At 45.6% G+C, this 14,364-nt stretch overlaps 1 protein-coding gene across 1 annotated transcript in view; it reads left to right on the forward strand.

Moving 5' to 3' along the window:
* Positions 1-14,364, forward strand: part of LOC129461992 (guanylate cyclase 2G-like) — a 49,864-nt gene that overhangs the window by 17,523 nt on the left and 17,977 nt on the right. The window contains 5 exon segments of the mRNA XM_063633239.1: positions 1,382-1,519; positions 4,010-4,120; positions 4,831-4,939; positions 5,456-5,523; positions 13,192-13,360. Of these exon segments, the coding sequence (XP_063489309.1) occupies positions 1,382-1,519; positions 4,010-4,120; positions 4,831-4,939; positions 5,456-5,523; positions 13,192-13,360 (595 nt within the window).

Below are 14,364 nucleotides of genomic sequence, written 5' to 3' on the forward strand. Positions count from 1 at the left end.
CCTCCCCAAGACTCAGTTTCTAAATACTTACAAATGATTGACAGTCTCTAAAGTTCCCTTTGCTCTGTTACTCTGTAGGCGAGAACTGTAGATGCTGTTCAGATATTAAAGCTGTCTCCTGGGGAGGATATAGTTATTTTGTTTTTTGTTTTGTAATTTTTTTGAGATGGAGTTTCGCTCTTGTTGCCCAGGCTGGAGTGCAATGGCACGATCTCGGCTCACTCCAATCTCTGCTTCCCGAGTTCAAGCAATTCTCCTGCCTCAGCCTCCCCAGTAGCTGGTATTACAGGTGCCTGCCACCATGCCCAGCTAAGTTTTTGTATTTTTTTTTAGTGGAGACGGGGTTTCACCGTATTGCTCAGGCTGGTCTCGAACTCCTGACCTCAGGTGATCCACCCGCCTCAGCCTCCCAAAGTGCTGGGATTACAGGCATGAGCCATCGCGCCCGGCTGGATTTAGTTATTTTCAAAACCACATTCACTCCTTTAATCAATTGATGACTAATACAATAATGTTCATTTGCTTGACAAGGACTTGACCATTAACTACATGCCAAGCATCATACAAGGTACGGGGATATCCCACAAATGAGATGCCTCCAGAGGGAGGCAAGTGTCAGAGAGGTGTTTCCTCGGTGAGATGGAAGCCTTGCAGATGGAGGGACTGAAGGTCTCAGCATCTGGAAGGCTTTGGAGAGGAGGTGACGTTTAAAAAGAGTGAGTTTGCAAGTGGTGAAAAAGAGTGAAGTCATACAGGATATAATGAGATGTGGGATGGTCAGGGCTGAGAAGCTTGGCTGGTACCAAGTCAGGGAGGCTTCAACATGCTAAGAGCAGGTGACTGCGATTCATTAGTAACTCATCTCCAAACATCCCCAGGGATTCAGAGACTTACTCTTCCCTCTTCCACCAAAGCAGCTCTGCTTCGATCTACCTCATTTCTACATTAGGGTTCCAGATAAGATTCTCCTTGAAAACAAGATTCCTATGCTTTGAAGGTGTTTTCTAGGTGTTGGGAGGCACTGAGGGTGTTAAACAGAGACAACCTGGTTAGATGTTCTTTAAGAAAATGGCTCTAACCCCAGGCCACACATCTAATTAAGTGCCACAGCCAGAACTTGAGTCTGGGCAGTCTGACCTCAGAGCCTTCCCTCTTAACCTACACCTCCATGGTGGTACAGATGCCATAGAGGGCATGGATGATGGGATGATGCTGTCCTAGAGTGATGCATGTAGCAGGTCAGAAACATCAGAGTTCAAATCCTGACTCTCTTATTATTAACTGTCTGACCTTGGCACTCAGCTTCCTCATCAATAAAATGCATTCCTTTTTGTACTTGGCCTTGCTACTGAGAGTGACCAAATCACTTCCTGTTTTACAGCCATCCCAGAGAGGCACACCTGTGTCAAGAAGCATCAACAGTAACTCATCTAGTGTGATGATTTCTGTGGACCTCAGCTCTTTTGTCAAGAGCCAGCAGGGGGAAGAGCTCTTCTATGCCCCAGTAGGGCTTTATCAGGTATTTCTGAGGCCAGGTGGCTGCCCGTAGATCTTAGTGTATCTCTGTTTTGTTCTCTGCATCGTTGCTGCCAGGCGGGGCATTCTAAATAGAAGAACATTCTCCAAGCTAAAGCCAAGGTGGTCTTGTGACTCCAGACTAGTGCTTCCCAAACCTTAATGTGCAGACGGATCACCTGAGACTCTTATTAAAATGCAGATTCTGGGTCAGTAGGTCTGATGTGGCACCTGAGATTCTGCATTTTAAAGACTCTCCCGGCCGGGCATGGTGGCTCACGCCTGTAATCCCAGAACTTTGGGAGGCCGAGGCGGGCGGATCACAAGGTCAGGAGATCGAGACCATCCTGGCTAACACGGTGAAACCCCATCTCTACTAAAAATACAAAAAATTAGCCAGGCTTGGTGGCAGGCGCCTGTAGTCCCAGCTACTCGGGAGGCTGAGGCAGGAGAATGGTGTGAACCCAGGAGGCGGAGCTTGCAATGAGCCAAGATTGCACCACTACACTCCAGCCTGGGCGAAAGAGCAAGACTCTGTATGAAAAAAAAAAAACAAACTTCTAGGTGATTCCCAAGCTGGCTTCTAGATTAGACTTAGCTTCGTCCAAAATAACCTTCTGTGATGATGGAAATGTCGCAGATCTGCACTGTCCAATATGGTGGCCACTAGCCTCCTGTGACTACTGAACATTAGTGTGCCTGGGCAACTGAATTTTAAATTTTATTTAATTTTAATTAATTTAAATTTAAATAGCCTTATGTGACTGGTGGCTCCCTTAAAGGACAGTGCAGTCCTAGAGTGTGGATTATTCCATCCTTGCTACTTTGGCATGGATGAATCAGTCATGGGGCCTGGTGCTTTTGCAGTGTAGACTGTGACTGCTGCTGCAGCTTAGAACATAATTTCCACTTGTCCTTTCTCACCTTCCCTCCCACAGCCAGACCATGATCGCTGTCTGCACTTAGCAATCCTTCCAAAATTCAAGTCCCCTTGGGGTAAGAGTATGTACGAAATTGTATTTATTGTTTAAAATGGGGGTCCCAGAGAGTAAGGACAGAAAGCTCCGAGCAAGGGAAGAATTGTTCATTGCTCTAAATTGGGGTTAGAAAAGACTAGAGCCAAATTATCCCCTATGCAATGAAACTTGATTTTTTAAATGTTTGCTTACTTGAGTTCTCAAACTATAAAAACCTCCTGGGATATTACCAAATACCTTAGGGACCACCATCCATACAAAACTCTACGTGGTGGTCACCCGGCCACATAAAGAAGGAAGAGCAACGCATAGCATATCGCTGTTTGATTGATCTTCCAAAAATATGTCTCCTCTCCTCTCTGTGAAGCACCGTCACTGGATTCCCCACCTCTGTTACCTGCATGATAGTATCAAACCTCTTTAATAAAGGACTTAAGCCTCTTGACTCCCTAGTCCCTATCTATTTTTCTAATCTTTTTTTTCCCCTGGCTTAAATTCTGTGCTCATCCAATTGGTCTTGCCTATTTTGCCACGTACGTTTCACCTTCTGACAATGCCACTCCCCTTCCACCCAACCCATGTGGAATCTTCTTATCCTTCAAGGTTCAGCTTAAGCATCACCCCTTCTAAGAATCCTTTTCTTCATCCCACAGGCATTCCTTCCTCCGTGGCCCTCCCATCACAGGCCTGAGTCCTTTGCCATTGCCCCCATACGAAACGTGAAAGATCTTGGGTTGATATTTACCTTCTCTTGTGGCTCACCTTCTCTTGGGTCCAGATTCTATGGCTTCTTCTATCCAGCTCTTACCACATTATGATATGTTTTTGTGGTGACTGATTAAGTGACTCTCTAAAAGCAGACTCCGTAGGCAATACAAATAAAATATGCCATTTACTGAAAATTTGATATATGCCAGGCCTTGAATTACCAGTGGTATTTTAACTGATTTCATGCTCAGAAAACCTTATGAGATTGGTGTTTTTTTTAAAAAAACTTATTTTAGGTTTGGTGTTATTTTTAATCCCATTTTACAGATGAGAAAATAAAGGCTTGGAGAAGTTAAGAACAACTCAAAGTTGTTAAGGCAGTAAGTGGTAGCACTGGGCTTAGAATCAGGCAACTGACTCCAAACCTGCGCTGATCACCGTAACTCACTGTGTCCTCTGAATGATAATGGGACATTATTATATAATAGAAAGTGTATAGTCTTGGAGTCAGACTTTCAAGTTCTCGCTGTACTACCTACAAATATGCAACTTGGGCAAGTTAGGTAACCTCAACAATCCCATCTGGAAATGGGCCAATCATACCTATCTTACAGGGCTGTGATGCCAGTTAAAGGAGATCTTACGTGTTAAGCAGCTATCTCAGTGCCTGGCCATGCCCAGGGCCACCGAAGGGGTTGATTTGGGCAGTGAGGAGCTTAATGATTGGCTCCTAGGTGCATTTCTTTCCAGTCTTCTTGCTCCCCTCCCTAGCCCTAAGTGGAGCTTTTTCTGGTTCATTCTGAGTTAAGAACATTCCACTTTTTCTTTGATTCTGGGGAAACCATGTGGCCATCTGCTACGTTGGTGACCAAGCAGAAGCCTGGGTTAGGAAGCTGACTGTGCTACAGGACATACAGCTGGTGAGGCCCCCTGCCCAGGGTCAGTGGAGAGACAAAGCAGTGGTGCTCTCTGCCACTCCTCTGCCAGCTCCCTGGTCCCAAAGGAGCAGAGATGGGAGGCTGCTTCCCTTAACGTGACCCATCTTTCCCTCCCCTTGACAGCCCAGGCTTTGAATCTCAGACCCCTAGCCTCTCCCAGGCACCTGAAGCCTGGGATCACTCCTACCTCTGTTTTTTCCCCATCATTCTTCCTGGCCTTGATTCTGGCCCTTCATCCTCTGTGTCTGTGATGGCTGCTTGCCTACCTACCAGCCTTGAACCTGGTACTTGGAGGGAGTCAGTTTCATGGGCCTGACTTCCTGCTCCTTCTCTGTGATCTGTTGTGGGCCCCACACTGGCATTGACAGCCATAAGCATGGAAGCAGGGCTGAGTCCATTTACTGTGACGTGGTTGAGTTAATCCCCATGGCTGAGGTTAGACTTTGATCATTCCTCTGATTTATTTGCTGGAGACAGACTTCCTGGGTTTACCTCCCAGCTCTGCCACTTATAGGCGTTACTTTACCTTACCTTTCAGTGGCAGTTCCCTCATTTGTAAAATGGGATCTGTAACAGTTCTTATCTAACAAGGTCTTATAAGAATTGACTGAAAATACGCAAAGCACATAGCATGGTCCTGGACATAGAGACACACTCTATACATGAGTTATTGTAACCACAATTATTTCCAGATGGGTGAATTAAGGCACGAGAACATTGTTCCCTTCTTTGGTATTTGCACCGAACCACCTAACACCTGCATTATCACCCAGTATTGCAAAAAGGGAAGTCTTAAGGTAAGCAAAACAGTAAAATGCTCCTTAGGTTTGATTACTGATAGATAATAAAGAAGTTTCTCAGTGCCTTCTGCTATTCATCCAAGGCCAGTTCCTCTCTGTTCTAATTGCAAGACCTGAATAATCTTGTCAGGCTACCTTCTGGGAATCAAATTAGCCAAATGTCTGCTTCTTTTGTTCTGGGGGAAAACTGAGCTTGGTTTCTTCTCTTAAGATGTTATGGCTACTCTTGAACTGTGTTCCTGGACCCATCCTATTACGGTATGTGACGACAGCTTTCTGTCAGGAACAAGGAAGTGTTTGCAAAACTCAAGACTGCATGCATTCTCAATATTGAGTCAGGTTATGGTATCTCCTGGGAAGAGTTCCAGTTGTTAGGTTTAATGTTTTCTGCCCCACATTGCGTTAGTTCTGGCCAAAAAATAAGCTATATTAGAGTCAAATCTGCTCAATCGTTAAAGCTCACTGTGCTTCAGGTTGAGTCACTAGGAATCTTTTGAATAACTGTGTTTTTCGGGAGTTTTGAGAAACTCGGATCATGAAATGGATTGGATATTCAAACTCTCATTTGCATATGACGTAGTCAATGTAAGTATAACACAAACTCACCAAAGAGTGAATATGATAGTGTTTTTGAGTTGCTCTGTCTTGAATTAAACTGTAATTTTTCTTGAAAATGTTGGACCTCTTCAGATCTCCTCTTCAGAGTGATTCCAGCTCTAAAATCTATCACTTCTGATTTTTTCTTTTCTTCTACTCTGATTGCGGATAAATATATAGAGAGGAAAGTATTTTATGCTAAAGTTGGAATGGATGCTAAGTTTACCCAATCAGAAAAGAGCAGAGTATTTACATTGTAGGGTAGAACTTTCTATCTCATAAGAGTATCTCATCACTAGATTGTAAATTGGACTGGAGGAGGTGATTCCTGATATTCTTCCCTGCTCTTCAGCCCCTGATTTCTTTCCCTAGGAAATGGGGATGCCACATTAATCACAAAGCTGCTGACCTAAGGGGTGGACCAGAGATGCTGATCTGAGGAGGTAGAATCTTTGCTTTGGCACAGGGGACTATGGTGGCTGCAAAGAAGGGAATAATAGTAACACTAAAATATATAGAGTGCCTACTTTGGGCCAGGCACTTTCCAGTACTTTGTATATATTAATTTATTGAATTCTCACAAAAATATAAGGTAGATCTATTGTTACTTTTATTTTACAGATTAAAAAAACACAAAGCACAGAAAGTTCCTATGACCTTCCTGAAGTCTCATAGCTATGAAATAGTGGAGTTAGGATTCAAACCCAGGCATTTTCAAGTCCTATACCCTTAACCACTGTACTATACTGCCTCTCAGTAGGAAGCACTAGAGCTTGCTTTTGTGTTTTACCACAGGGAGAAGTCAGTCTCACAACTAGAAGCCAATTAGGGGCTGGGGAGGGATAATTCAGAGGGAGTTGCAGAGAGACCAATTCCTGCCTGTTGCCAGGAATGCAATGGAAATGCTGAGAAGTGGAAGCGGGATCCAAAGCCCAAGGTGACACTGTCTTGAAGGGCCATGCCCTAGGTATGCAGCTGGTGATGAGGGATGGAGAGGGCAGGAGAGGGAGGAGATTCGCTGTGGGGCGAGCCATGTCAGTATGGACCAGCCTCCTGTGGCTGCTCTCTCCCGCCTGCGCTAAATCCAGCTGTTCTTTCTTAAGCTTGCTGCCTATACTTTTACCACCAGAAGGGACAAAGCCAGTGACCTGGGAGTCAGTACGGTGAGGAAACCTGTCAGTCATGGGCAGCACGATGAAAGATGGTGGTCCACTGCTAGTCAATAGTCCAACCATCAATCAACCAACAGACTCCTGTGGGGAAGACTCACCTGGGTGTTGAGAGGGCAAAAAGGATGAAACACAAGCTGTGCCCTCCTGGATTAATGGGCCACTGACTTATTGAGTGATTTTGCCAGGCCACTTCGCCTCTCTAGACCTTGACCTCCACGTAGATAGAATGAATGAGACTGCCCCAATTGAAGTCTAAGGGCTTTCCTTCAACAAGGATTTTATTGCTTTTTGTTTCTAGGGAGCTGAGTCCTATATATCTGTGAGACTTTGATTTCCTAGGCTTTAGCAGGAAGCCAGCAGATTGTTATAAAGCAAGGTCGATAAACAGAAGCGTCACTGTGATTGGGTCTTCATGGGCAACCCTGGACCGCCACTGTTATTATTTCATCAAAATTTTATTGAGCATCTGTTAAGAGTCTGTCCTACTCTGGTCACTTTTGTAGGAAGAAAGGACTTGTTTCCAGCTTTGAATGGCTTAAAATCTAGGGGAAAAAATAGTCTGGAGATATACATATAAAATTCTTTAAGTGGCAGTGGTTGTAAACTGGGAGGGTGTGACGTGGCATCTTTTCTTACCCTGGGATCTTCTCGCCTTCCCTTCACCCACTTGTCCCTTCTCTTCCCACCGAGCACAGAGAAGTATTCTGGACTCCAATTATCTGCCTCCTGCCCCCATCAAAACAGCCAACATCATTTATATTGGAAGTGAAGAGTAAGCTAGTAAGTAAGTTCTCACCAAGCTGTCAATGACTAACAGATTTGACCTTTTTAGTGTAGGCATCAGATTTCAAGAAGCATTAACCCAAAGGTTTCTCTGGAAAAACGCTATGGCATGTGGGCATGGCACTTTGAAGGGGAAGAGCTCCCTGGTGGTCATCACCTACTCTAGCTCACTGAGTCTACCCTCTACTCTGTGCCAGGAAAACAGAGGACAGCTTGGCATTTTGCTTTGGAAGGATCATTACCTTCTGAAATGGAGCGTGCACATTCTGGGATCATGTAGGGCCACTACTGATGACACAATAGGCTAGATCAAGGCACAGGTAGGCCCTTTGAGGTTAATTACTCTGCCAATGTTCTTTGAAAGGGGACTGCGAGTAACAGAAAATGTACTGTACTCTTAGAACCTTGCCATGGGTCTGGGCATTGGGCCAAGCTCCGTAGGGGCGATTGTACTTTGGAAACAAGTCTCTCTATGTCTATTTGATCAGCACCTCCTCTATATCAGGTATCAGAGAGACGCTGAGATGCCATAGACATTTCAAGGCAACAAACATATATTGATCAAGCACCTAGTTTGGATCAGACCCGATTCTGGGCATAGGAGGCACAGATGAATGAGCCTCATTGTCCTGTCCCCAAAAAGTTCAACCCAGTTGGGCAAGCCTGGGAAAGAGTTTGGAGAGTATAATATTCTTCTTGAGTTACAAATAGGCCTTCATGTCTAAGTAAGAGAAGTCTTGATGGATTAAGAGGATGAAGGACAGTTCAGCATAGAAGTTGTTGTTGAAGTTTGAACCCTGACTGCCACTTACTCGCCAGGTGACCTTAACAACCCTGGGCCTCAGTTTTCCTGTGTGTAAAGATAACATCAGTACCTGACTCATAGGGTTGTGTGAGGACTAATGTATGCAAAATGCTTAGTGCCCTGCCTTCCCTGTAACAAGCGTCCAGTAAATGTTGATTGTTAGTAGTAGCAGTAGTATTATCATGATCATAGATAATTCTATTACTGGTATTAAAAGAAGTACATGTTCTTGTTTTAATTTCCCCAACACTCCTATGGGGCAAGTCTGCACTGTCCAAATATGATAGCCACCAGCCACATGTGGATAATGAGCACTGCAATTGTAGCTAGTTCAATTTGAGATGTGCTATAAAGCTTATACTGGATTTTGTAGACTTAGCAAAAAAAATATAAAATATCTTGCTAATATATTTATGTTGATTACTTGCTGAAATAAGATTTTTCAATACAGTGGGTTAAATAAAACATTAAAAAATACATTTCACCTGTTTGGTTTATAACATGGCTGCTAAAAATGTAAAAATACACATGTGGCTTGTATTATGTTTCTATTGGACAGTGATCTCAATAATTAACAATTAACTCCATTATTAATTCATTTTTAACTCCAATAGTAGTAATATTGGAGTAACATGTTCTCCATTTCCAGGAGGGAAAAAGTGAGGCCTAGTGAGGTGAAGTCACCTGCCCAGCTGGTAAGACGCAGATTGGGATTTGTAGCCAGTCTGTCTCCAAAGGCTGTGTTTGCTCTTCCATGCGATGCTTCCTCCCTGTTAAGTACCAGAGAGTACAGATATGGGGCCCAGAGGTAGGAGCGCTGTCTGCCACCCAGGAATTTCCAATAGGGCAAGAAATGTAGCTAACAGACAGATGATTGAACTGATACTGGTGGGCTAGGGGAGGTCCCCAAATGCTGGTGGGACCTTGACCCCAGCCAGTGTGTAAGCTCTTAACACTATTGTGAGAAGGAATTCAAGGATAAATAGGAAAATAGTGAAAGTGTGGAGATTCACTGCAAAGTGAAAAGTACACACTCAGGAAAGGGGAGTGCGGGCAGACTCGAGAGAGAGTCACGCAGTGGAATTTGGGGCTTCTACCTTCATGAGTTTCTTCAACCAAGGCGTAGAACATTCATGAGGATTCCTGGAAAAAGGTGGAGATTTCTGGGAACTGTGGTGCTACCCATTTTTACATCAAATATGGCTATTCCTGGAACTGCTGTGGCACTGGTGGGTGTGTGACCTAGTACGTTAATGAGCTTATAATAAGGTCCGAGGTGAAACTTAGGTCAAATCCAGCACCATGTTGGATCCAGTTGGTCTTAGCCGGCTTGGCCCACACCCTGTTCTTTTCAGGGTCTTATCAGCCCTGAAAATAATGGCTTATGCAGCTATTTCAATTCCTTTTTGCTAGTCATGTGTAACTGCCTGGAATTTTCTGTTCTCCTGCAGCCACCCTGTGTTATTCCTATCTCAGAGCTGCCAAAAGTGCATAAAATCTGGCATGTAAATAATAAATCCTTTCATAGCTCTATTTGCTCTCCGATAATATACATAGAAATCATACATTTTCATCAAGATAGAAAATAAAGACATGCATGCCATCTCTTGGAGAGGAATGCACACCCAGGATTCCAAGCGCCCCTCAGCATGTCATTTTCACCCTAATGGAAGGAGCTCTGCTAAAATCCTAGAATGTAAAATCATTGACTTTAAAATATCTCATACTTGGGGTAGGCCTGGCACTAGCAAAGGCAGGAGGAAAGCAGAAAAAAACCTTGTGTGTATCAGGGACAGTCCTGTTGAATGGAGAGGTCTCCTGCTGGAATCAGAGAACTCTGGATCAGACACAGGTCTCACCTGATTTCAAGCTTGGACCTTAGCCTAGTGGAGCCTCCCTGGGGAAGTCCCAGAGGCAGCCCCAGCCAGGCCCCTCCAGGTCCAGTTGAGTGGGCGGCCATTTCAAAGTGTGATTCAACGTTACCATCTAAAAACAAATAAGGCACTTTGATAAAGGAACATGGGGTAGGGGGAGGAGAGTGACTGGGGCAGGAGTGGGGGCATGTATCCATTCTCCTGGATGTTTTCTGTATTATCTCATATTTCTTTTTTTGTTGTTGTTATTTATTTTTTGAGACGGAGACTCACTTTATTGCCCAGGCTGGAGTGCAGTGGCGGGGTCTAGGCTCACTGCAACCTCTGCCTTCCGGGTTCAAGCGATTCTTGTGCCTCAGCCTCCAGAGTAGCTGGAATTACAGGCACCCACCACCATGTCCAGCTAATTTTTATATTTTTAATAGAGACAGGGTTTCACCATGTTGGCCAGGCTGGTCTTGAACTCCTGACCTTGAGTGATCCACCTGCCTCGGCCTCCCAGAATGCTGGGATTATAAGCATGAGCCACTGCGCCCAGCCCCATCCCAATTTTTTTTTTTTTTTGAGACAGAGTTTCACTCTGTAGCCCAGGCTGGAGTGCAATGGCACGATCTCAGCTCACTGTAACCTCCACCTCCTGGGTTCAAGCAATTCTCCTGCCTCAGCCTCCTGAGTAGCTGGGATTACAGGTGCACGCCACCATGCCAGGCTAATTTTTGTATTTTTAGTAGAGACAGGGTTTCACCATGTTGGTCAGGCTGGTCTTGAACTCCTGACCTCTTGATCTGCCCACCTCGGCCTCCCAGAGTGCTGGGATTACAGGCATGAGCCACCGTGCCTGGCCCTTATCCCATATTTCTAATGCAATATTGGCCTCAGGGCTCTGGCTCAGGTGGGATAGTGACTTGGCCTGTCAGCACTGCTGGAGGAAGAGGTGCACCCCTGTGCTGGTGAAGCTGGTTGTTGTCTAGGGTAAATACCCGAGGTTCGTGGTATCACGCCAAGGAAATCAAGTACTCGGACACCCAAGAAGTGGGTTTAGGAGCACAGTTTTAATAGGCAAAAGAAAGAGAAAGGAGAATAGCTCCCTCTCCTATGAGAGAGAGGGGGCCCACAGCGAAGTGCACCAGATTTTTATAGACTGGCTTGAGGAGGCAGTGTCTGATTAACATAGGGCCCAAAGATTGGTTGGATCAGGTGTGACGTTTACATAGCCAGCGATGAAGCTGGCTTCCCCACCTTAATCTTCTATTATGCAAATGGAGTCTTTGCCCGCCTGGCCGCCATGTTGCCTGCTCCTTATTGTATGCGTGGTTTACAAAGAAAAGGGACGATGGAGCCCCTATCTGAACATGCCTAGTCCCTACGTAGCCCCTTTCCTATTAGCACAACTGCAGGTATTCACCCACGCAAGCTTCTAGCCTGCTTTTCTATGTCTGCAGCTTGATTTTACAGGCTGCTCTTTGTTAGAAAAGAAAATGATTTGGGGGCTGTCACGCGTGTCCGTATAGAAGACCACCTAAACAGGCTTTGTGTGAGCAACAAGGCTGTTTATTCACTTGGATGCAAGTGGGCTGAGTCCAAAAAGAGAGTCAGTGAAGGGAGACAGGAGAGGGGCAGCTTTATAGGACTGGGGTAGGCAGTGGAAAGTTACAGTTAGAGGTGGTTATCTGTTGTTAGCGGGGGAGGGAGTCACAAGGTGTATGGTGGGGAGATCATAAGACTCATTGTCCAGAAGAAGAATGTCACAGGGTCGATTGATCAGTTGGGGCAGGGTAGGAACAAGTCATAATGGTAGAATGTCGTAAGGTGGGTTAATTAGTTAAGGCAGGAACTGGCTGTTTCACTTCTTTGTGGTGTTCCAGCTACTGCAGACTTCTTGGCTCCTGCAGGCCATCTGGACATACATGTGCAGGTCACAGGGGTTACAATGGCTGAGCTTTGGCTCAGAGGCCTGACAGGGGCTGCTTTTCATTTAAAGGAAAACCTTACCGAGGACTCCTATACACTCACTAAGTGTCTAAATAATTTCTTTATTAACTCTTTTTTTTTTTTTTTTTTTTTTTTTTTTTTGAGATGGAGTCTCACTTTGTCACCCAGGCTGGAGTTCAGTGGCACAATCTTGGCTCACTGCAAACTCTGCCTCCCGAGTTCAAGTGATTCTCCTGCCTCGGCCTCTCGAGTAGCTAGGATTACAGGCGCGGACACCATGCCTGGCTAATTTTTGTATTTTTAGTAGAGATGGGGTTTCCATATTGGTCAGGCTGGTCTTGAACTCCTGACCTTGTGATCCACCCGCCTCGGCCTCCCAAACTGCTGAGATTCCAGGCATGAGTCATCATGGCCAGCCTCTTTCTCTAACTCTTATATCACTGGTGCCCAAGAGGCCCAAGACCCTGTCCCTGGGTTCACTCCTCTGTTCAGGATGTTCCCCCCACCCCATTCCTCTCTGGGACCTCCTCATAGCCCCTCCCACACATGACTTCACTGCCCCTTCTCAGGTTGTGTCATTGTGTAATTACACATTGGGGTTGTGTCATTGTGCAGGGGGAGTATGTGCTTTGACCCTGCTTCCTCCCTCTTTCCTCCTCCCCCTTTTTATCTCCCATCACCCAGGGCACAGGAAACAGGAAAATCTAGTGGTTTAGAAGAAGCTGGGCTTCTAACCCAACTGGGTTTATATCCCAGCTCTGGTCCTGACTTCTTGAGAGCGATTTAACACTCCAAATTTACTCATCCTAGCTTGATCACTAGGATATATTTATTTTAAGCTGGCCTGGCCTTGGCTTCACACTAAGGAGCTGGAAATAGTTTTCTCCATTTTGGGTGTCCCAGCCCCAGTTGACTCCAGAGACAAGGGGCTATGCTGGTGGCTCCTGAACAAATGAACACAGAGATGGGCGCATCCCCTGCCCCAGGCCTCTCTGTCTGTGTTTCTGTCCATCTGTCTCTCTGCCTCAGTTCCTTCTAGCAGTGTTATCAGCACCTGGTCTGCTTCATTTGCTCATTTTCACCCTTGCAGGGCATGCTGTTCCTCCACAGGAGCCCCCTGGGCTCCCACGGCAACCTGAAACCTTCCAACTGCCTGGTGGATGGTCAGCTGCAGGTGAAGCTGTCGCAATTCGGGCTGTGGGAACTCAAGCATGGCCGAAAATACAGAACATATGATGAGACAGTGACCGACCACTCAGGTAACCTTTGGTAGATCTTGCACCCATTAGCTATTGGCAGCATGGTCAGAGGTTCCTGGCTCCATCTTTGCTTCCTGATGCTCATCTGTACAGGTATTCACAGGTAGGCCTTCCTCTGGAGCTGATGATATGTGGCTGTTCTGTTCAACTGAGGAGAACGAGAAAAAAAAATAGTCTCTGCAGGTGGCATGAGTTCGTGGGGTGATGTCTGGGTTTGGAGACTGGTTCTCGTCCTAGCTCAGTTGGGCCACTTGGAGCAACCATTGCCCCTCTCTTTAGTTCTCTTTGTTCCTTCCCACATTCACCCTATGTTCTCAGCTTAGAACATAAGATCTGCCAGATATTTTAGAGATAATCGAGTTCCATAGTTCTCTCTCTTCTAGGTGCCTGGTCCCTCTACCCCCAACCAACTATCAACTGAATCAGAATATCTGAAGATGGGGTCTTGGCATCTGAATTGTTTTTTAAATGCTCCCAAGTAATTCTGCTGTGCATCTGAAGACAAAACCACTGCTTCAAGTCCACTTTTCCCTTCCGTGTGTGCCAAGTGGGGTTTGATGACTCTTCCTACCTGTGCAGTTAATTGAATGCCTTGGATTCTTACCTCTGCATGTATCCTGGGCTCTCCTGAGACTAATGTTCTCAGTCCTGAGCCCCTTTTTGCTGGAGCAGCATGTCACCAGCAGTTTTTTTTGTGTCAATTTGGGAGGTTTCTATAACATGATAGGATGATGTCTTACAGAAAGACAGGGGGGATGGGAATGGTGGCTTATGCCTGAAATCCCAGCACTTTGGAGGCTAAGGTAGGAGGATTGCTTCAGTCCAGGAGTTTGAGACCAGCCTGGGCAACATAGTGAGATGCCCCCCGCCCCCACACCATCTATACTTAAAAAAGAAAAATTAGCTGGTGTGGTGACACGTGAGGCTGAGGTAGGAGGATCACTTGAGCCTGGGAGGACAAGGCTGCAGTGAGCTGTGATTGCGCCACTGCACTCCAGCCTTTA

The sequence above is a fragment of the Symphalangus syndactylus genome, chromosome 2, assembly GCF_028878055.3.
Source record: "Symphalangus syndactylus isolate Jambi chromosome 2, NHGRI_mSymSyn1-v2.1_pri, whole genome shotgun sequence".
Classification (NCBI taxonomy): Eukaryota; Metazoa; Chordata; class Mammalia; order Primates; family Hylobatidae; genus Symphalangus; species Symphalangus syndactylus.